The sequence below is a fragment of the Gossypium arboreum genome, chromosome 8 (genome assembly GCF_025698485.1).
Source record: "Gossypium arboreum isolate Shixiya-1 chromosome 8, ASM2569848v2, whole genome shotgun sequence".
Classification (NCBI taxonomy): domain Eukaryota; kingdom Viridiplantae; phylum Streptophyta; class Magnoliopsida; order Malvales; family Malvaceae; genus Gossypium; species Gossypium arboreum.
In genome coordinates, this window is record NC_069077.1 from 128,195,713 (window position 1) to 128,217,681 (window position 21,969).

Genomic DNA, 21,969 nt, shown 5'->3' on the forward strand with positions numbered 1-21,969 from the left:
AGATATATGGAAAGCATGTTATGTTATGAAGGATGTTATATCCAATTGAATCATATTCAAGTATAATGGTTATCCATGTTGAACTCATATGAAATATGTTTAAGTATGCTAACATGTGTTGTTGTTTTATGCTTAGGCATGTGCCATGTAACACCCTAAAAATTTCTATAGTAAGATATTATCCTTAATATAGTAAAAAAAGGAAATAAAGTGACAAGAAGAGGAAAAATTGAGTTATGTCACTGGGAAGTATATTATGATATACTGATTTAAGAAAGGACTAAATTGTAAAAGTGAGAAAAGTTTTGTGGCCCAAGAGTAAATACTCAAAATTTGAGGGATTAAAATGTAAATATGAAAATTTGAAGGACTAATAGTGCAAATATTTTAAGGGTGGAATGATCTAGAAACCAAGGAAAATTGATGAATTAGGACCAAATTGAATAGGTGAAGAATTATGAGGGACTAAATTACAATTTTACCAAATTAAGTGATGACTCAAAAATGGAATTTTAAAAGATCACTAAGGGCAAAATGGTCAATTGGAAGAGAGAGAAGACAATGATGATGTTGGAGATATTTTAGATAAATTAAATAAATAAATATTAGTTTATTAGTACTTTAAATTGATTTTTAAATGATATTTTATTATTTTATTATTATTTTATTTAGTATATATAAGGAAAGAAAGATGAAGAATCATCATCTTTTCTTTCCCATGCAAACCAATGTGAGAGAGAGGAAGAAGAAAAGAAGTTTTCTTTCTTTACAATTTGGTCCTTCCACCAAAAATTCACCATTTTCACCTAGAAATCAAAAGAATTTCCATAGCTACTAAGAGAGAAAAATGTTAAGGAGACCATGAGGAGTTAGAATATCAAGTTGGATTCAAGAAATAGAATCTGGAGGAGAGAGAAAATCAAGTTAAAGATTAGTATCAATAGAACAAGGTAAGTACATCAAGATTTCAATATGTTTTTAAGTTTGTTATTATTGACAAAGCATGGAAATAATGTAATAGTAGAGTTTTCTTACATAAGGTCCTATATTCTTGATATGTTAGTGAAGAGAAAATAAGAGAAAGTAATGAGAAATAGTGTAGAAAAAGAAAATAAGGGTGTTATAACATGGTAATTAATATCTTGCACTAAAACAGCTTTTGGATGCAGTAGTATCCTAACTTTGAAAAATCATAAAAATTGTAGAAATCTAATTATAGGATTAATAAAATATGAAATTAAATATTATTAAATCTAGTTTCTTATAGAATAAATTATGTAAGCAATGGAATTGTAAATCATGAGATATAATGAATTTTTGAGACAATGTCGAATGATTTTGGGTTCCCTTTTTGACTTTGTAAAATCATAAAAAATTGGATAAAAATAATTAGGGGCTTAAATTTATATTTTTATAATCCTGAATTAGTATATTTTCAATAGAAACAAACGGTAACATCATTCGAATTCTGTACAAGGAGATAATTAATTTTTAGTGAAGAAGGGCCAGAATTGCCAGACAGCAGAACAGGGGTAACTTTAAAGAATAAACTGTACTTATTGGATAAACCGAAAATTATGAAAATTTTATGGTAATAAGATATATAAGTCTAGTTTCATGGAAAATTATCAGATCTTAATTTTGAGTTATATATCTCTAGATATAAATAATTTAGTGACTATGACGTAGATAGACAGCTTGAATATTCATAAAAGTAAATAATAAAAATTATGGATAATGTTACTTACAAGTGTGTTATCTACATTAAGGATGTGGAATGGAGAGGAGGAGGAGGAAAAATATGTATGAATATTCATCTAGCATGGCTAATTTGCATATTTTAGGCTCAGGGACTAATTGAATAAAAGTAAAACTTTATGGGCAATTTTGTAAAAATGTCAGAAATGACCAAATTGCATGAAATGGATTATTTTATTATTTAAATTATAAAATTGAATGAAATTATTAATTTATTTCAAGATCGGGGGAAAACATGTTTTAGGGATTAAATTGAAAAGAGTTGAAATTATGGAAAATTCTGATAATTTATAGAATTCATGGACTGTTATCAATATGTATGAGAATAATAGCTGGAAATAAGGATTAAATTGCAAGAATTTTATTTTCCTGACCCTAAGAATGAAATCGTCATTAATTAAAAGTTTAGGGGCAAAATGGTAATTTTGCCTAGAGCATTAATTAAATGCATTAGAATATGAAATGAATGAAAATGATGATCAAATTTATTTATAAAGATCCGGAAAACTCAAATACGAGACTTGATCGTGGAAAAGAAAATATATCGGATTAATGAAATTATAAACACAAACAAGCAATGAGTTAAGTTTGTGTAACTTGAATTGTATTTTTAAATACTTGAAATATGTGGTTATGTGTTGAAAATATGATTTGAATGTTCAATTCATGATAATTGATGAAATATTGATAATACTCGATATAAATTGAAAATAAATCCCAGTTGAATGGAATGGAATTCAATGGATCATTGGAAATGGAATTGACGGTAAAAAGGATCTAGCCCGGACGGGTGATCTTATTCTGATATAGCCCTCCCGAAGAATACGTGTAAAATGGATTTAGCCGGATGGGTAATCGAATTAGGGTCTGAATTTAGCTCGGATGGTAATTCAGATCCAAGCTCATTAGAGTAATTGTCGTTGCTGGGATTTAACTTGACCGTAATCCCGACAATACTCTATGAGTTTATATTATGTGGGATTGCTTTGGACTAGTAATCCCTTTGTAAGAATGAGGTTTGCGGGAGTGTGCTTTCTGAAATGAAATGTGTAAGACCATGGTTGAAAGATACCATGGCAACATGATATGAAATGTGTAAGACCATGGTTAAAAGATACCATGGCAACATGATATGAAATGTGTAAGACCATGGTTGAAAGATACCATGGCAACAGGATATAAAATGTGTAAGACCATGGTTGAAAGATACCATGGCAACATGACGGGAATGAATAAGACCATGGTTAAAAGATACCATGGCAACCTGACAGAAAATGAGTAAGACCATAGTTGAAAGACACTATGGCATCATGTCAAAGATAAATAAGACTGTGGATGGGAGATGCGATGACATCTATTGAACAATTGATATTCAGGTAATATGTATCAGATGACGAATGGTTATATGAAATGGTTGTGTGAAATGTTTACAATAATTGGTCATATGGAAATGTATGTACAAAATAGTTGTATGAAATAATTATGAAGATAGATAAACGAAATAAGAATAAGTACATGGAATATAATTTATGTTAAGTTTGATATAAACTTTACCGGAACAAATATACATAAAATAAATGGAAATGATGGAGCATGAAATATTGATATAATGAAATGATTGATATATACTTATGAAGAAAGCGGTAAGAGAATGATATGTTTCATGACATGTACATATATGATTATCTTTGATATGTTGATACAAGGAAATTATGTAAGTAAAGACAATTATTAAACTCAAGCATGACATGTCGAGAAAATAAGTATATCAATGTTGAATTTATATGAAATATGTGCAAGTATACTAACAATGATGTTGTTTGACGCTTAGGTAAGTGTCAAGCTATTGATTGAATGGTAACATGTTTAATTATAAGAAGCATTGAAATGGTAAGTACTTAGATGAAAATATTTAAGATTTTGTGAAATTTTTTATGATCCCGATTTAATTCCGGTTGGTTTTTAATGTATGTTTGAGGCTTCAAGGGCCCAATAGAGAGACGTTATGATAATTTTCAAAATATGAATAATAAATGACTCAGAATTATCTGAAAATGTTCAATAAACTTCGGTAATGCCTCGTACCTATTCCGGCAATGGATACGGGTAGGGGGTGTTAGATGCCAAGCTATTGGTTGGATTGTATTATGCTTACTTATAAGTTATGCATTGAAATGGTAAGTGTCCAAATAGAAATATGCTTGTGTTCATGAAAGAGTGGTAAGGTTTAAATTATGTAATTTCTTATGAAATGGTTAATCATGTGGTTAATTCCAAAAGAGCTATGTTTAAATGCACTAGCTTGTCGCTATGGTTGATGATATACTTATGTCTTGTGTGTTATGCATATGAAATGAGTGTGGAAAGGTAATGGTATGGTAAGTTCATACTTAAAGTGTAAAATGATGAAAAAGGAAATGATGAGTTGAATTGATGTTGTTATTTAAGCTAAAGAAAGTAAATGGAATGGAAAGTAATGAAATGCAAATGAAAGTAAGAAAAATTGGAAAGGGTTTAAAGTTTTATAAAATCCTACGATGCTAGGGATGATATATATATGATGTTGTGGATTTATTCACTTTGTGAGTTATTGAATATGGTTTCATGAATCTTGTGGAATTGGTATAGAATTATTCTTGATATGTATAAATTTCATAATTGAAATAGATTGATATGACTTAAGTTTATACGAGCTTACTAAGTATTCATGGCTTGCATAGTTGTTTTTCCATTACTTTTCAGATTATTGAAAGCTCGATCGGGTTGGAAGTTCATTGGAAATCTATCACACTATTCAACGATTATATCGATAGATTTTGATGTCATGGTTAAGGTTATAATGACATGTATAGGTGGACTTATGGTTAATAATTAGTTGTGTAACAGCCCGATTTTGGGCTAGTCGGAATAGTAATTTTAGAACCACTAAATCGAGGTCAAGGAAATTATTTTAAATATCATTTTATGTATTATAGCATGATTAGATAAGTACATAAAAATTTTGATGAATTAATTTTAGCAATTGCTTGCCTAATTGTGAAAAAGGACTAAATCGCATAAAGTGCAAAAGTCCTATTTTGTTAGATAAGAGTTTGAATTAGCTAAAGAACCTAAATTGGAGGGCTTAAAGAGCATTTGGACCCTTAGGGAATAGGGTGGCCGGCCATAGGGGGGATAAATTAATGGGAAAGTAAAAATTAGGTGGTGTTTTGGTCACCAATTTTGACTAGTTTTAAATAAAATAAAACAAAAAAAGGCTTCATCTTTTTATTTCTTCTTCTTCAACTGATTTTCATCTTCAAAAGGGGGGTTTTGAGAGCTCAAAATATCATTCATTAACATTTCGTACAAGTAAGTCATTTATAAGGTTATTCTTGATGATTTTTGTATTTTTAGACTCCTTGTAACATAAACTTTCTATAAAGGGGATTATTTTGTAAAATGGTTGAGAGATTAGGGTTTTGCCATGAAATCATATGTGTAGTTTTCTGAAGTTTTATGGAAGAATATAAGTATTAGATATGTAATAAACAACTTTTATGAAGGGATTTTTCATGAAAACCCTAATAGGGACTATTTTGCACAAGTTGGAAATTTGTTGATAAATGTGAGAAATAATGGAAATTTTGGATTGCTTCTAGTATAAAAAGTAATCAGCTAAGCTTATAATATGAATAAATTTGATAAAAATCGATTTTCGAGCATAAGGGTAAAATGGTCATTTTGTGAAAGTCTAGGGGCAAAATAGTCATTTTGCCCAATTATGAGCTTTCGGGTGTCTAAATTGATATGCTGATGAAATAAATGAATTTTATTAATTTAGATCAAAAGAAACGTGATTCGAGTCTTGATCGGGGTAAGAACAAAGCTTACGAGGATTAAGCTCGTCTTCATCATTTTGTATCGAGGTAAGTACATATGTAAATAATGTGTTATTAAAGCTTACTTGGATATATTTTAATAATATGCATGTGTAATTAGCTTATTGTTGTTATGTATCTAAATTCTAATTATTGCCATGAATGTATGAACGACATGTTATGCGAGTAAATTACAATGTGAGCAAATGCGATGCAATTCGACTTGATATGAAGCCCGTTGAATTTTAAACATAGCATAGGATAAAAAGGGGCATGTGATGAGAATTATGTGTTCTGAACTCATGAGTTGAGTCTGATTTCATGAGATAAATGCTATAGGTAACGTGGGTCTGGGTACTAACTTTGTGTACAGACCCGTAAGTGGCTCAATGAGCATACGTTACATGATAGCTATGGGGTCCGGGTCTTGACTTGATAAAAAGGCCCGTGAGTAGCTCAAATATGAGTGTTTCATAGCATAAAGTAGCTCTGATTTTTTATATGGCATTTAGACGCAAATTCCTCGCGTATTCATATGTATTTCGAGAGTTCAACTGGTAATCTGAAGATTTAGTTGGTGAATACTTTGTTGAGGTATGTATTCTAAATTTATGGTTAGAACCTGAGTAAAGAACTAAGTGTATTAAGTATACATGAATGAAAAGAAGGGTAAGATAGAGACATTAAGTGATTTATATCTTTTAAGCATGACAAGCTACTGTTAGATGAATATAATTTTCTTATAATTACACTTTATTTGCATATATGTACTTACTAAGCTCCCACGCTTATCTCCTTTCTTTTCTTTCCTTATAGTGCCACCAAGCTAGCATTAAGGATCTAGTAACATCAAAAGCTTCGATCACACTATCACTCAAGACCTTGGTATAGCTAGTTTCATTGTTTTGTTTTCTGGCATGTATAGGGACTTGAGTCTTTGTTTAGTGTTTTGTTAGTTAGCCATAATGTGTTGGCTCATATAATGAATATGATACTCATTTTGTATAAGGCCATGGATGATGGTCAATACTCATTTTGATTTATAAATAGAAGATGATATTTTCATGGATGAGTAAATTGCATAAATGAAATGTTGTCTATTGTGGTTATTTTGGCTATGTGATGTGCCCTTATGTTAGTATAGAGTGATTTTTGTGTAGGTTACATAAGTAAGAGTGACAAAAAGGTTTGGTAAATAGCCTTATTTTGTCCATATGGATAGGCATACAGAAGTGTGTCTAGGCCATGTGTGACACACGGTTCACCATATAGACGTGTGATATAGCTGTGTGTCCCCTGTACGTAAGAATTGTAAGTCAGTATGCATGGTGGTAAACACACGTGCAGAGACACGGCTGTGTGTCTCAGCCGTGTGAAGGGCATGGCGTAGAACACGGGCGTGTGCCTTGGCCGTGTGGCCCTTAAGGATTGCTGACGTCAGAAAAAGAATGTCCAAGTTTTTGCACATGAGCTAGGACACGGCCGTGTCATGGCTGTGTGAAGGACACGGGCCAGAGACACGGGCATGTTCCAAGCCATGTGAAAACTCCTGTAGGTGTGCATTTAGAATTAATTTCACACGGGTATAGGACATGGGCGTGTCCCTATATTGCTTAGGCTGTGTGAGCCACACGAGCCAATAGCACGACCATGTTGAATGTCACACGGACGTGTTGCCCCTCCCACACGGGCGTGTGCCCCTGTATTAAGAGTTATTTTTAGAGTTCTTTAAAGGACTTGGATTTCTTTTTCAAATGGGTTCCAATGGATGTTTTGGGCTTAGTAGGCTCTTATTAAGGAGTTTATAAATAAAATTGAAAAAGTTTTAATTTGACCATGTTTTGGTGTTATGAATATGTCTATATGTATAATTTTAAGTTAGGTAATACCTCATATTCCGACCCGGCATGGGGCACGGGTGTGGGGTGTTACAAGTTGAATATTAATTGATGAGTTTGGTATATATATATGTCATTTTGGTCGATGATTATGGCATGGAATGTTGCCTTGGATTTTAGGTACTTAAAGTACTATTGATATCTTGTTGGTTATGTTTAATATGGTCAAATTGGTGTATCATTTGAAATGACCAAAATTGGTATGTGTTAATATATCTTTAAATGGCCAAAATGGTATGGTCGTTATGTATCAATTATGTTATGTTTTGGCATGAAAACAAGTTAATTGATATTTGTTTAAATATACACATGTATAGGTGTATTTGTTTGATGATATAGCCATTGGTTTTGGCTTGTATTTATGGTATTTTGGGTGATGAAATGGTGTTATGTTGGCATGTATATATTTGGCCTTGTAATGGTTGTCATTTTGGAGTTTTATAGTGATTAAATGATGGAAGTTGGTATGGTAGTTAAAAATGTATGCTATGAGTTGTTATTTGGAAGTTGATATAGTTGAATGTTGTTATTTGGTATATTGGTTATAGTTGACATATGTGGCTAATGTTTAATTTATGGATATTAAATGACCAATTGGATAATTTGAGTGTGGATTTGATATGTGAATATGGAGGTAAATGTTGGTATGAAGTTGGTTACAAGTTAGTTGTTTTGTGTCTAAATTATACAACTATAAAGTACATGTTGGTTGTTGTGATTGAGATACCCTTTGGGCATATTGGTTGCATGAACATATACAATGTTGTTCTAGCTTGATTATGCATGTTTTTTATGCATCTTGAATGCTTGATTATATGTGCAAAAGTGTTATAGGTGGGTGAATGTTTTGGGTGAAAGAATTGACTTGAAAATGACCTATTTCTTGTCCATATAGCCTAAGACACAAGTTTGTATCTTAGCCGTGTGTGACACAGGGCCATGTGACACGACCATGTGTCCCCTGTAGGTTTTTTTTAAAGGTTGCATTTCGAGAGTTACACGACCTGGCACATGGGGGTGTGGCTTGGCCGTGTGACCTAAGTCAGAGAGTTACATGGGCATGGACACGAGCTGGGGCACAGCCGTGTGTCCTTACTTTGAATGTCCACACGCTTGAGACACGGGCATGTGTCTCAGCCGTATGAGTCACACGGCCGTGTAACCCCTACAGTTTGAAAATTTTCATCTTTTTTCCTAAAAAATTCATATGTTTTTTATTTAGTCCCGATTCACTTCTAATGTGTTTCTAGGGCCTCGAAGGCTCATATAAGGGACAATCTATATGTTATTGATTGGTTTTTCTATGATTGATGTTGTGAATTACATCTTTTAATTTTTTGATAGTTTTGAAATGTAACTCCAATAATGCTCCTTAACCCTATTCCAGCGACAGATACGGGTTAGGGGTGTTAAAAGTTAATTTTTTAACCGAAATCTATTTGTTGATTTTTTTCATTCATACTCAATTTTTTTATAATTTGTAAACATAAGTTTTTATTATACTATAGAGAATAATACAATATACAACTTTGTTCCATTTTCCGTGCAAACCAAATTAAACTTGGTTTAACAATATAAAATGACATCGAATACCAATTTTGATTAAAAAATAATATTTATTTAAAAACATTTCATATCCAATATCGGTACAATCTTATCGACTATAATTTAGCTAAACAATTAAGCTTTATATGAGAAGTACAAAAAAAAAATCATTTATATTGTTGAACAAAATGTGTGCCACAACGAGGTGGTCGTCAGTTGCGAGCCAAATTTCTTCTTCGTCCAAGCTGTATATTGACCTCCTCGTCTTCATCGTTAGCTCTACCCTTGAGTACATATTGTGGTCTCGGCCTCTCATCTTCTTTACCTTTATCCGCGATTGATTGCGAATTACTTTTCGGTTGCCATCGTGTATCCTCCGTTCTAGGAACAGGTGGTTGAAAAGATGGTTCACCTTGGCAGAATAATGATCCTAGAGGTGTTTGCAACACCATCAGTGTAAGCGTATAACCATATTGTGTCTCATACACAAATAGCAAAATAATTAGACTTCCAATAGGTGCCCCAAACATAATTTATCTATACTTTATCGTCAGAATTGTCATCGTCTAAAATGTTAATGGCATTGGTGTGTAATATACTGAAGACGGAGGCGGCAGTCCAAAAATAATACATGGAGACGGTGTAGAAACAGACAAATGTGGTGCAAGATGTGGTGCTTGTGTAAAAATGACGGAGTTAGTGAAAGCACCATAATAAGTTAAGCCATACTGACCGAAGGGTGGTGTGACCATTGGTCCCTATTCTTATGTTGATGTAGATGATGGACCCTACCTTGGCAACTACCCTAGACCTTGGATTCCTAAGCACCCGTCGTGGCCTCCTTGTTTGACGTTGCCTACCTCTCGCCTCTTCCTCTAGTAGATATGACTTTATATGGTGTCTAAACCATTACATGTACTTCGAATCACAGGCTAATTCTAGAGTAATAATGGGTTTACAATTAGGTAAAAAGTCGTACCTATGGTTCCAAATATTGATATATTCTGCATGGAATGTAGGTTAATTTTTATCGATTTTTCCCTGCAAGTCGATATGGTACAAATCTTCGATATCTTGGGGTACCAGCGAAATTGTTTGCCTAAACTCGAACTGTTGCAGAACTCTATTTGATTCGTGCATCTCCACCGTAGCATACACTACCAATGACACCTTTACATGCCAGATGTTGGGATTCACCAAGAAATTGGATGGGATGCATGCTTGAATTCTCGGATCGGAGTATTCCGTTTATTCAAACTATATTAAAATAATAATTTTAATTATACATTTACTATTAATTTTTAATTCAACTACGTTAATATTTTATAATTGAGATTTTAAAAATACATACCTCCACTTTCGATCGTTGATCTAACGAAGCCGTATATCTTGAAGCTCCTCCAGCAGTCCCACATAACTTGTCATGTTTCCACCTATTGAAATAATAAGTTAACACAATAATTTAAATTTTAAATAATTTTATCATGGTAAATATATTTTCTAATGAATTTTACCTTGATAGAGCGGGAATGTATAATAGTAGTCCACTCGAAAACGTAAAAATAACAGTCGATACCACACCCATTATTGTAGCAGTAGAATGTAACCACCAATTTTAATTTTCTGCGGTTGTGTCGCTCGACACATCTCCCAGTACAATGTCACCAACATGGATGACCCCTAACTAAGTTCGCCCATTTCACTAAAGTTCACGAGTTTTAACAGTCCCCTTAAATGGACAAAATTTTGTGATTTATTGGGCATTAAGAAACCCTCGATAATCATAAAGATGTACGCCCGAGTGTGTTGTTCTCTTTCAACTTCATTTGATTCTGTGTCGAGCCCACCAAAATTTATTTTGAACCAATTCATATCTATCCGGACTCCATAAATTGTGTTTGGAACCTTCCTTAAAAGTTGCTCGCATACATCTTTCCAATCGACTATGACAACTAACCCAGTCATTACCGACCCATCCATTAATAACCTGAGCTATAACTGGACGTCCTCGAGTGTGATAGTACACTCGCCGTATGGAAGATCGAATGCGTGTGTCTCAGATCTCCATCTTTCCACCAACACTCTTCAAGTGTGGGGTTCAATTTACACCCCCTACCCATACGGTCCACATGCAAAAATCCTACATCTTTCAAGTATGGTTCAATTAAAGATGATGGAGGAGCGGCTAGATTATAAATATACGTCTCCAAAATCCGATCTTCCTACTATATATAAAAAAAATACAAAATATTAAATTTTAGTATAATAACAAAATATTTAAATTAAATTATATTAACTATAATAGAAAACATTCTTACTATTTGCAATTGATCAACTGAAATGTGTTTGCCATCCAAACAAATTGGAGATTTTGTCATTACTAATTTCAATAAATACAAAAAATATTGTAATAGAAAATTAATTTAAAAAACCTTAATAAAAAAACAGTTGAGAGATGAATAAAAAATAAGTGAGAATGAAGAGGGAATTGAGAGAAAATTAAAAGATATTTAAGAGAGAATTGAGAATGTGAGAGAGAGAGTTGACTTGAGTTGAGATTGAATTGACAAAGAATAAGAATTACGGGGTTGTATAGGGAGAAAAAAAAGACGTCTAGGAAGGGGGTTAAACAACTTTGAAATAATCGTTGGGGGTGGGGGAGCCGTTATGAAAAACGCTTCCAGTTGAAAGCGTTTTCAGCAGATGGGGCATGAAAACGCATCCAGCTAGAAGCATTTTCCTGCCAATCCATTGGAAACACGTCTAGCTAGACGCGTTTTCGTTTTTTTGGTCTAATCGAATAAAACTTAAAAAAATCATCCTACTTTGATAATTTTAAAAAAAAACAGACATGTATTTTAGCCCCTTAAATATGTCTGAAATGAAAGAACAATAGAAAAATACAAAATTTTCTTTTTATATAAAGTTCTTCTACTAATTTTATCATGATTTTTTTTTAAAATATGTGATCGAATAACATGTATTACTTGGACTTTTTTACAATTGGTGAATTTTTTATAAGTTTTAAAATATATATTTGATAATATTTGTCCAATTATACAAAAAACCAAATTACATTACATCATCACATGTTTAAAAAACATTGATCTCATGATTTAAAAGCGATCTTTATAAGGTAGAATGAGGTACACACATATTCTATGACAGTTTGATTATTTCGTCAGTCATATCAGTTTTTAGTCGTAATAATTCAAAAAATTAATTGACCATTTGATCTAATATATATGGCTTAATTTACCTATTTTTAAATTGAAAAAGACACTATTTTTAAAAGTAAAATACAATCTAATTTTTAATATAACAACTTTACGATACTTTTATCCATATTTCATAAAAGTTAAAACTAGAAATAAGGGAAAATCTGAAAAAAGAAAGAAAAAAAAAACATAATACGGGGACCTTTACCTGAATAAAAAATATTGGGATAGAAAATGTTCAACTCCTAGAATAAAGACATTCAGTCCAACTTTGTAAATAAAGACCCTACGAACTCCAAAACTCCAGAGTGCTCTACTTTCACTCTGATATTTCATATTTATCGGAAGCCAGAAAATGGAGGCGAAGCTCTTCCTTCTAACCTGCTCGCTTCCCTTACAACCCTTGCTTCCACCTTGCAATATGCGCCTCTCCCGTTTCAAGACGACTTTCCCTTCTAAAACAGGTTACTTCCTATCTCTTCACTTTTTCTCAACCAGGTTTTTTTATTCGCTTCAAATTCGTTATTTATAATTTGTTTTCTCGGTGGGGATTTAACACAGTTTTGAGGAGGTGCATGAACCAAGAAGAACAACTTCTGGAAGGGATGCCAAAGGAGTATTACGATGATGTGTGTTGTTCTTTTTTGCTTATTTGGTTTATGTGTTGTTCTTTTTTTCTTATTTGGTTTACCTCCATTTTTTTTTTTCACTTCTATTATTTGTTCTTACTCTGGTTAATATTAATAAATGGGTGTTCAGGATTAGCTATTTCTGGGTCACTTCTGAATTAACTTAGTTAAATCATGGTTGTGTATAGCCACACGTTTTTCTTGGCAGAGTGCAGCTTATGAATCGAATTCCTGCTAACTTAACCATTCAAGTGTAATTGTAGCTGAAAATTGATTCTTTGGTTGCTTACTTGTAAACCTGAGATTTAAAAGTGTCGTTCATTACGAAATGAATGTATAAAGACATCAAAATATTGGCATATATTTGTGTTTCTAATTTGATACATTTGGTGATAGAGCAGTTGTCAACATACAATAGATGTACAAACGTCCTTGTCTGCGTAAATTGTGTGGATCATTCATCAGTGCAGTTCAATTGAATTGTTTATAATGAATAAGAAACTGGCATTGGTAAACCTCTTGGTCAGGAATGGCAAGCCAGACAACGGGAAAAAACGAAGGAGTTGCATAGAAGGCGTCGAGAAGAAGAGGAAGAAGAGGAAAGAAAGGCTGAAGAGTATCGTGAAATAGGTATGCGTTTGAAGGGGTACCCGCAAGAAGATGTTGTAAGAGCCAGGAAATTAGTTTCAAACTTCATTAGGGCTGAAGAAGAGGTGGAAGAGGTAAAATATTTATATATATATGTTTGCAGACCCAAAAGCCAGTTCATTAAAACAAGTTGAAATTATTTTTCTAAGGTTTTAAGATAATAGAAATGTTCTGATTGAATTCTTATTCTGCTTGTAAAGTGTCAACAATGATAACAATAATACCATAGAGTTGAATTTTTTTTTTTCCATCATTGTCCAAAATCGGAAGTCCAATTGTTTCAACTGAGATTCATCAGGAATTGGCAAATGTTTTTGGTTAAGAAATACATCTGAGGTTTTCTGATATAAGTAAAGTTATCTCATGCTATCTTACGCCCAAACCGGGACAGTCCCTTAACAGAAATAGGAACATTATCTTTGGAAACTCTTAGAATAGTCTAATTTGACCAGATTATAATCGCCAGGGCAAGGTTGCCTTTCTGCCTCCGAACATGAAAAGAAACTTCATTTTTATTGACATAACTTTCTGTTGGTCATGCCCCTCGATTACTTTACTCTAATGCAGAAAATTGAGGAGGCTGCAGAGAGAGGTGAACTTACTGAACTTGTGCTAATGGTCATATGGAATCGCCTTGATCTTGCTCGACGGGATGTAAGTGGGCTTTTAGTACGTTTCCATTTTGGCAGCACTCAATTTTGCTTATTCTTCTCTCTTTTGCAGCCTTCCTTTTTGAGGTTTGACATGTCCATGCAAAAATGTACTGAATGCATGAAAAACTTGAACCGTATTCCGAACCTTTGAGAAAATTTGATGTGTAAATCAGAAAATTTGGGTGTTTTTGACAGCCATGGAAAATCACCTCGAGACATAGAAAAACACAACAATGGTAACAGTTATAAGATCCTACAATCAATGAAGTTCATCTTTTCTGTACCAAGCATGGCATGTTTGTTGATTAGGTACATGGAAACTAAACACCCAAACTTAATTGCACACGAGTAAATGTTTCTTTCAAAAATTGACCATGTACCTCGTTAGGGATATCCATTGATTTTAACCTGTTTCTTCACACAGCCCAGACCTTGGCAGTTACTGAGTTTGAGCACTGTAGCATTAGACCTGGACTATTGCTTTTTATCTGTGCATGCGTTTACTTATTCCATGAATCAAGCTCTTCTAGCGAACATCCTTTGAACCTTAGCTTGTATTGTTATTTCAATGTAATTTCCGGGCACTCCTGCAATTGGTTTGAATCAGCCTTGTGCATGATGTGTTTGACATAACAATGCCTAATAAGAAGGGGGTTTCAAAAATATATTCTATGCACAAAGTGTTATGTAGTCCATGTACCGACTTTAAGTTCTGTTTCACTCTCTTTAGTGTATAAATTTAATACCTACAACTTTTTCTAGGATGAAAAGGATGCCATTAGGAGTCTTGATCTTCTCTACAGACGAGTTGAGGTATGCACTGCACTAAATATTTTGATTACCAATCAGAATTAAATTCTGTTAACGGGTATATTACAGATGTTAACACTTGCAATGGCAATTCTGAAAACTGTCCTACTTTTATTTTATTGCAAATAAACATGTATCATACCAGAGGTTTGATTTTTATTACTTACAATCTTGAATCCATATGTCATTTTCTGGTAAATGCCTTGGTTATCAATCATCTTCAGAAATATCCAAAGCTTCTTGATGCATCAATTAATCTTTATCAGTGCTTCATTAACCTTATACCTCCAACCTAGAACCTTTTAATATCTGCCAGACTGCCACCACCTTGAAAAGTCATTTTATTTCATGGATACAGTCGTTTTTGGTTTGTTTTATCTAGTATGAATTTTTATCGAGTATGAATTTGATCAGTAAAAGGTAAAGAAAATGGTAAAAGCTGTTTTTTTTCCTCTTTTTTCCTGAAGTGCTCTATTTTGCTGGAGTATTTGGTTTCTTGCTGTCAAAATGGTATAAATGATCATATCTCACATAATAAGGGAATATTTTGTTTGTTTCATCTCCATTGCCTCTATTAAGCTCTTGCTGTATTTCAACTCTAACTGCGAAATGAGTGAAAAAGTTCTATGTTTTACTTCATATTTTAGACTGAGATATTGAAACGGGAGGCAAGTCCTGCTATGAGGCTGCTCAATGATCTTTTGAATATGCATGATGGGTTTGACAATGAAGGATGGTTGAAGGAATGCAAAAAACGCATGGTTGAGACTTTCCCACGGGAGGATCCGTTTAGCATCCTTGTACCAGCTGGTTTTGACATTGATAAGGTAAGCTATTATTTATTTATTCGAATCATGAACCTCCACATTTACACATGGATGTGGAATCAGTGGCTTCAAGGCAAAGTCCTTGTTGCCTGTAGATTTAGAAACCGGAAAAGAGCTCACCGGAGAAAATCTTATCCTTCTAAAGTACGATTGCATTCTCAACTATCCATGCAGTGACATGTTCATGAATGTTAATATTTGAAATGAACACCGTAACTTATTATACCTGACTTTTGTAACAGCATCACGGCCCATTGTCACTACCAGCCGAAGCTGATGATGTTCTTCTACGAGTAGATTTTATAAGAGAGGTTGATGCTTTGCTACAAGAGGTTCGATCCGAACAAAACGAAGCACAAACCTCAGATGGGCTTGATCCAGAATCTGTTGCAGTAAAATTGAAGGAACACGAGAGGAAACGAACCATATGCCAAGTCGAAACTCTGCTGGATGTAGCCATTAACTTACAATGGTAACTATAGTTTAAGATTAAAAGGAGGAAAAAGAAAACAAAGCCATCCAGCTTTTTCTCATCTGCTTCGACATATTAGTTTGATTTTGTTTTGGGAGAACCTATGAAACTTGTAACTGTAACTGGATATAGCATTTGTAGGTTCAAGAGTATATAATATGCAGGTATATTCAAGAGTAATTTAATATATATATATATATGTATTGCATAAAAAGAATTAATGAACTGAATCATTTGTTCATGATCCAAACGAATCAAAACTATGATGAAAAAAGAAAAGAAATTAAAAGGCTCTATCGTTGGCGGCCGGTGCTGCATGAATTTTCAAGCATACGAATCAACAAATTCAAGTCCTCCAACTTGGTCACAAAATCTCCATGACTTGCTTTTAAATACTCAACCGGTCTCTTCAAAAACTTGCCCGCGATTTCTCTACTCGTATTCTCCACCAAAAATCTCTCTTCATCTGACATTGTTCCCTTCAACCTTCCATTAATCTTCTCCACTTCCATATCTCTAAGTTTCTCCACAACTGCCCTCAGCTTGAATATAACAATCTCAGCTTCTCTCTCTAACGAAACTTCATCATGTTGCTTGGTTTTCAACTCACTTGAATGACCACCTTTTGTCGTCAATGTTTGGTAACCCAAAACCTGTCCCCGCCTTGAAGAATCAACAACAGGGTTGTAATTGTCCGTGCTACTGATGAACGGATGGAGACTTTTGGTTGATGTTTTCAGCGTTGATGAGATGATGGGAATGTTGTGAGGTTGATGATGTTTCAATGTGGGAAAAGGGTTGTCATTAGGCTGAAATTTTATGGAGCATGGAGTTGGCAAGGTCGCCATTGTTGGGTTCTATTTGGCTGTTGCAGACTCGTGTTTGGTGGTTAATAATGGTGGGATTTGGCGAGAGGCGAGAAAGTTGAATTTGTTAAGAAGTCAAATAGGCAATGAACTAGTATATAATGGCGGTGGCAAGCTTTGCCACGCGCTTAAATTGTATTGACTTTCATACATTGGTTGTTGGCCGCCGTCCGAAGTTTTCAACTGTTAGTGTAGGTTAGGTCGGAGATAAAATATTTTAAATCAACATAGGAAAGGGTTAATATGACTTTTAGCCCCTGAACTTCGCAATCTGGTCCACTTTGGTACATGAACTTGATATTTAGATCCATTTTGGTTTCTAAACTTAGCAAATGTAAAAGTTTGATTATATGAAATTCTAAAATTATGCCACAACATTATTTGAAAATTAAAAAAAAAGGGTAAAAAATCTCTTAAGTCCCTCTCAATTTCGATGTTGAGCAAAAAAATAGAGCAATTTAATCCCTCTCAAATTCAAAAGTTTGATGAAGTTCACTTTTTTCATTAGTTTATACTACTTTTTGATTGATATAATGGCTTTCAATGTTTATACATTCTAAAATTTTGTAATAACTTTTAAAAATAATAAATTTGATGTTCACTTTTTCATTAATTTATACTACTTTTGATTGGTTTAATAGATTTCAATGTTTATACATTCTACAATTTTGTATTAATTTTAAGAAGTTAATAATTTAACCCTCAACATTTACACATTTAATCAATATGGTCTTGATTCTAATTTTTTTATATCCGACGGGACTAAATTTGTTAAATTTTTAGAAGAAGAATCAAAATGACAATTTGTAAACATAAAAGGTTATTATACCAATCTAAAGTAAGATAAATTGACGGAAAAAAATCAAGATTGTGATTAATTTTCTTTAGTTACTTACTTTTAAAAATGTGAGGAACTAATTGCTAATTTTGAGTGGAATCAAGTTGCTCCCAAAAAAGTTCTTTTACCAAAAAAATTTTAAATGATGGAATGGTATAATTTTACAAATAAAATCATCAAAATTTAATAAAAAATTAGGTTGAATGACCAAATAAAATTATAAATAGCAAAGTTTACCTAATTATCAAAGCTATATTAACCTTATAAAATAATATTGACATAAACAGGACATTGGACGGTGTCCGTACCTACTATACAGTTATAGAAGTGAATTTTGGCTTTGGTCGGTAAAACTGAAATTTGACCCACAATCTAATTCATATGTAGCTTATGTTAAACGTGTTTTTATATGTAAAAAATCATCTATATTAAGGTAATTACAACAATAGTCATTCTATTATTAATATGTTTCTATTTTAGTCAATCAACTTCAAATTTTTTTAATTTAGTCACAAATGTTATGGACTTGTGATACTTTGGTGTTATAATTTACTTGGCATAATAATAATTTAACCCTCCCATGTTTATTAATTTTATCGATTTGGTCCTAATTCTAAAAGATTCAACCAATTTGACCTTCAACTTTACCCATCCTATCAATTTAGTCATTGTTGATACTGGGTACAACCAGGGAGGAGGACAAGGCGGTGCTATGAAGGTCAGTTCACTTGAAGAGACCGAGAGCCAGAACAAGGACAAAAGAATAGGCTAATCAAGAAGACAAATGCTCGAAATAACTTTAGGGTGCTAAAGTTAGATCCCTTGTTCATTATTCTTCAAGGTATTTATAGGAGGGATCCTATTATTTGTTAACATAACGTGTCGGGATATATGTTTAGCCCCATTAAATGTATAATGGATAATCATGCGCACATATCATGAGATTCTATCAATACGAGGTAGTTAAGCCTAAATAGATTTGTTTTATTGTCTTGGAAGTGTGTTCTCATTAGGATGATATTCACACTTAATTCTAGGTGGATGATTCTATTGAGCGAGAATGGGTGGTCATACTCAAAGATACTGAGGTTAGGAGGCCTATCAGGATGCTATTTTAGAGGAAGTCAATGTGGAGAGTCTGTCACACCCCAAAAATAGGGTTAGTTGAATCGGATTTGTGAAAACCAAGAGTGGTCCCTCCTCTCTCATTATTTCTAATTTTTTAGCAAACCCCTAATTTTAACCCTAATTCCAGCCCCTTGTTCCTAATTTGGGTATAAAACACTTTCTTATTTTGTGATCAGCCTTTTATTTTTACTTTTCTCTTCTTCTCAAATTTATATTTTTAGCCCCTCCTTCCCATTTTAATTTTGTGATTTCGACCCCAAAATATGTACAATTACGTGTTTAAAATAAGTAAGAAATGAGTTATAGGCTTAATGGTTAAATGTTAGACAGTCCTTCCTAGAGACCCTAATTCGAGCTTCCTTCATCCCATTTTATTATTTTTGACAACCTAGGGAAAAGTCACATCCCGAAATATATATATATATATATATATATATATATATATATGATTAAGAATCTAGATTAAATAAGAAATGAATATTAAGCTTGATGGTTAAGAGTTGAAGGATCCACCTTAGAGACCCAAGTTTGAGCCTTTTCCTCCCCAAAATATATATTTATTATTTTCAGCAATCTAGTTGTCACACCCCTGAAATATATACAGATAAGAAATAAGATTAAATAAGAAATGATCTATAGCCTCAATGGTTAATAGATAAGTCCATCCATCTTAGAAGTCCTAGGTTCGAGGCCTTCTTTCCTCTTTCGTTTTTATTTAATTTCGGTCGTAACATCCTCAAATATATGTACAGTTCAGAGTCTAAATTAAGCAAGAAATGAGCAATAGGCTCAATGATTAAATGTTAGTCCTCCTTCTTAGAGATCCTAAGTTCAAGCCCCCTTTTTCCCTTTTATTTTCCATTTTCGAAAAGGCTAGGGGAAATTTGCATGTGTTGCCCCTAGGGTTTGCAAGCCCTAGGTATTTAACCAATTCTTTCCTAATTAGAATTCATATCCTGCCCCTTTCTCAAAATTCCAATAGAATTAGAATTCCACTATATTTTTCTCTTCTTTTCCTAATTAGATTTTTATATTACCCCTTTTCAAACCCTAATAGAATTTGTTCTCTATCTTCTTTTTCTTTTGTAACACCAGGATTTCCAGTGACTTGAAATTTAGAATAATTAAGAGACTAGATTGAAAGAAACCATAAGTTGACGGGTATATTGAAAGAAACAAGAAAGCTAGAAACTAAATTGGATATAGTTGGGAACCAAACCTTGTTCGGTTAGGATGGAACCCGTTGTTTCCTTGGTGGGAGACATAATGATTGAGAATGCATAGTTCTTCTAAGGTTGGAAGAAATACGGGAAGGGTTATAAATAGCTTGGAGATGGCTCCCAAGAATGATTTCCTTCTCGACTTAGTTTCATTTCTCTTATTCTTCATCATCTTCGATAGCTCGAGGAAAAGTAACCATGGAAGATTCTACATGGAGTAGAATTAATAAGGATGGAGATGGAAAAATAGGGAAACCAGTAAAGGGGTAAGGTTATTAACCCTTTTGTGTACATAGGGTAAATTATGGACATTAAAACTATTTTAAGAGTTCTGAATGTTTCTAAAAAATGGGTTTAAGTTAATAATGTAGAGTATAACCCATGGTTATTTTTTATTGTAAGCTACTGCTTTTATGTCGTAAGACCATAGATGAAATAGGCTATGATAGTATGGATATATGGTACGTAGCATAAGACAATGGGTGAAAGATGCCATGGCAGTAAGGTAAATGGTATAAGGTATACAATGTAAAACCATAAATGAAAGATGCTATGGCAGCCAAGTATGATGAGTAAAACCAAGGATGAAAGACTTCATGGCATCCACAAAGAGTAAGCCTTTCGGGACAGTAAACATGGGTAAGTCCTCCAAGACTTGAGAAAAAGATGAGAAGTGTGTAAGACCATAGTTCGGATATGACATGCCATAGAGTTAGTCAGAGAATAAATGAGAGAAGTATGCCAGAACCTCAAGTGAAGAGTACAAGCTTGGGCACCAAGTATGGGACAACCACGTAGGTGGAAGAAAAGTTTAAGGAAAGCATAATTATGGCAATGGATCATAAGGTATCTGCCAAAATGTTGAATGCAATAAGGATAGTGATGAAAACCAACAAGGCACGGGCGAAGACTTAATAAGAACTAGAGACAAATAGGTCATACAAGAGTTGGCTCAATTATGGAAATATAAGAAATGAGATATCAGAGGATCGCAAGTAAGGATTCGAAATGAAGAGCCATAAAGAAGAGCTCAATAAGGTTGCACTCGAGAAGTAAATCTCAAGAAAGGAATGAGAGTCCTATTCTCAAGATAAGGATATTGTCCAAGGGACAGTATGTCTATCAAGACTATTCCTCTATGAGGAAAGTCTATTACGGGTATACTGCCACCAAGGTAGACTCATTAAGAGGAAACAAACAAGTAAGATAGCAAGCTTGTATAGCTATATGGATGTTAGCCTGTAGGTCCAACAAGTCAAATTAACCTTTATGTATGAGACTGACGAGTTCCTAAGTAATGAAAGAAATGTGAACGGGTTTGCCAGAGTGGCAAGTTATGCTAACAGACAACATGATACGGACATGTCAACAATACTTTCGGGACTAGCAGGAGGGTAAGAGGGAGTCTGCCAAAGGATGACTCGACTATGGAAGCCCGCCAAGAAAGGTATGTCTTACGGACCCTTTGGCAGAAAGGCAAAAAGGGATACCATAGAGGTATAAGATGAGAAAATAGATTTATAGCCAAGTAAAGTAAATGTTGGTGAACACCCTACATGTGGCGTGTAAGAAAGGAAGAAGGAAAGACAAGAAATAAAG

The 21,969-nt window shown here is 33.5% G+C and overlaps 2 protein-coding genes across 3 annotated transcripts in view; both read left to right on the forward strand.

Moving 5' to 3' along the window:
* Window positions 1-21,969, forward strand: part of LOC108461590 (probable glutathione peroxidase 4) — a 79,763-nt gene that overhangs the window by 33,095 nt on the left and 24,699 nt on the right.
* Window positions 12,486-16,498, forward strand: LOC108461325 (protein PALE CRESS, chloroplastic). 2 transcript variants are annotated; one of them, XM_017761136.2, is made up of 7 exons: window positions 12,486-12,743; window positions 12,841-12,908; window positions 13,436-13,630; window positions 14,124-14,210; window positions 14,972-15,022; window positions 15,667-15,846; window positions 16,089-16,498. In XM_017761136.2, exons 1-7 carry the CDS (start codon window positions 12,635-12,637, stop codon window positions 16,320-16,322), a joined length of 924 nt encoding a protein of 307 aa, XP_017616625.1. In that variant the 5' UTR covers window positions 12,486-12,634; the 3' UTR covers window positions 16,323-16,498. The 2 variants fall into 2 exon arrangements, with proteins under 2 accessions (XP_017616625.1, XP_017616626.1); XM_017761137.2 differs by lacking the exon at window positions 14,124-14,210 and having other exon boundaries at window positions 12,487-12,743.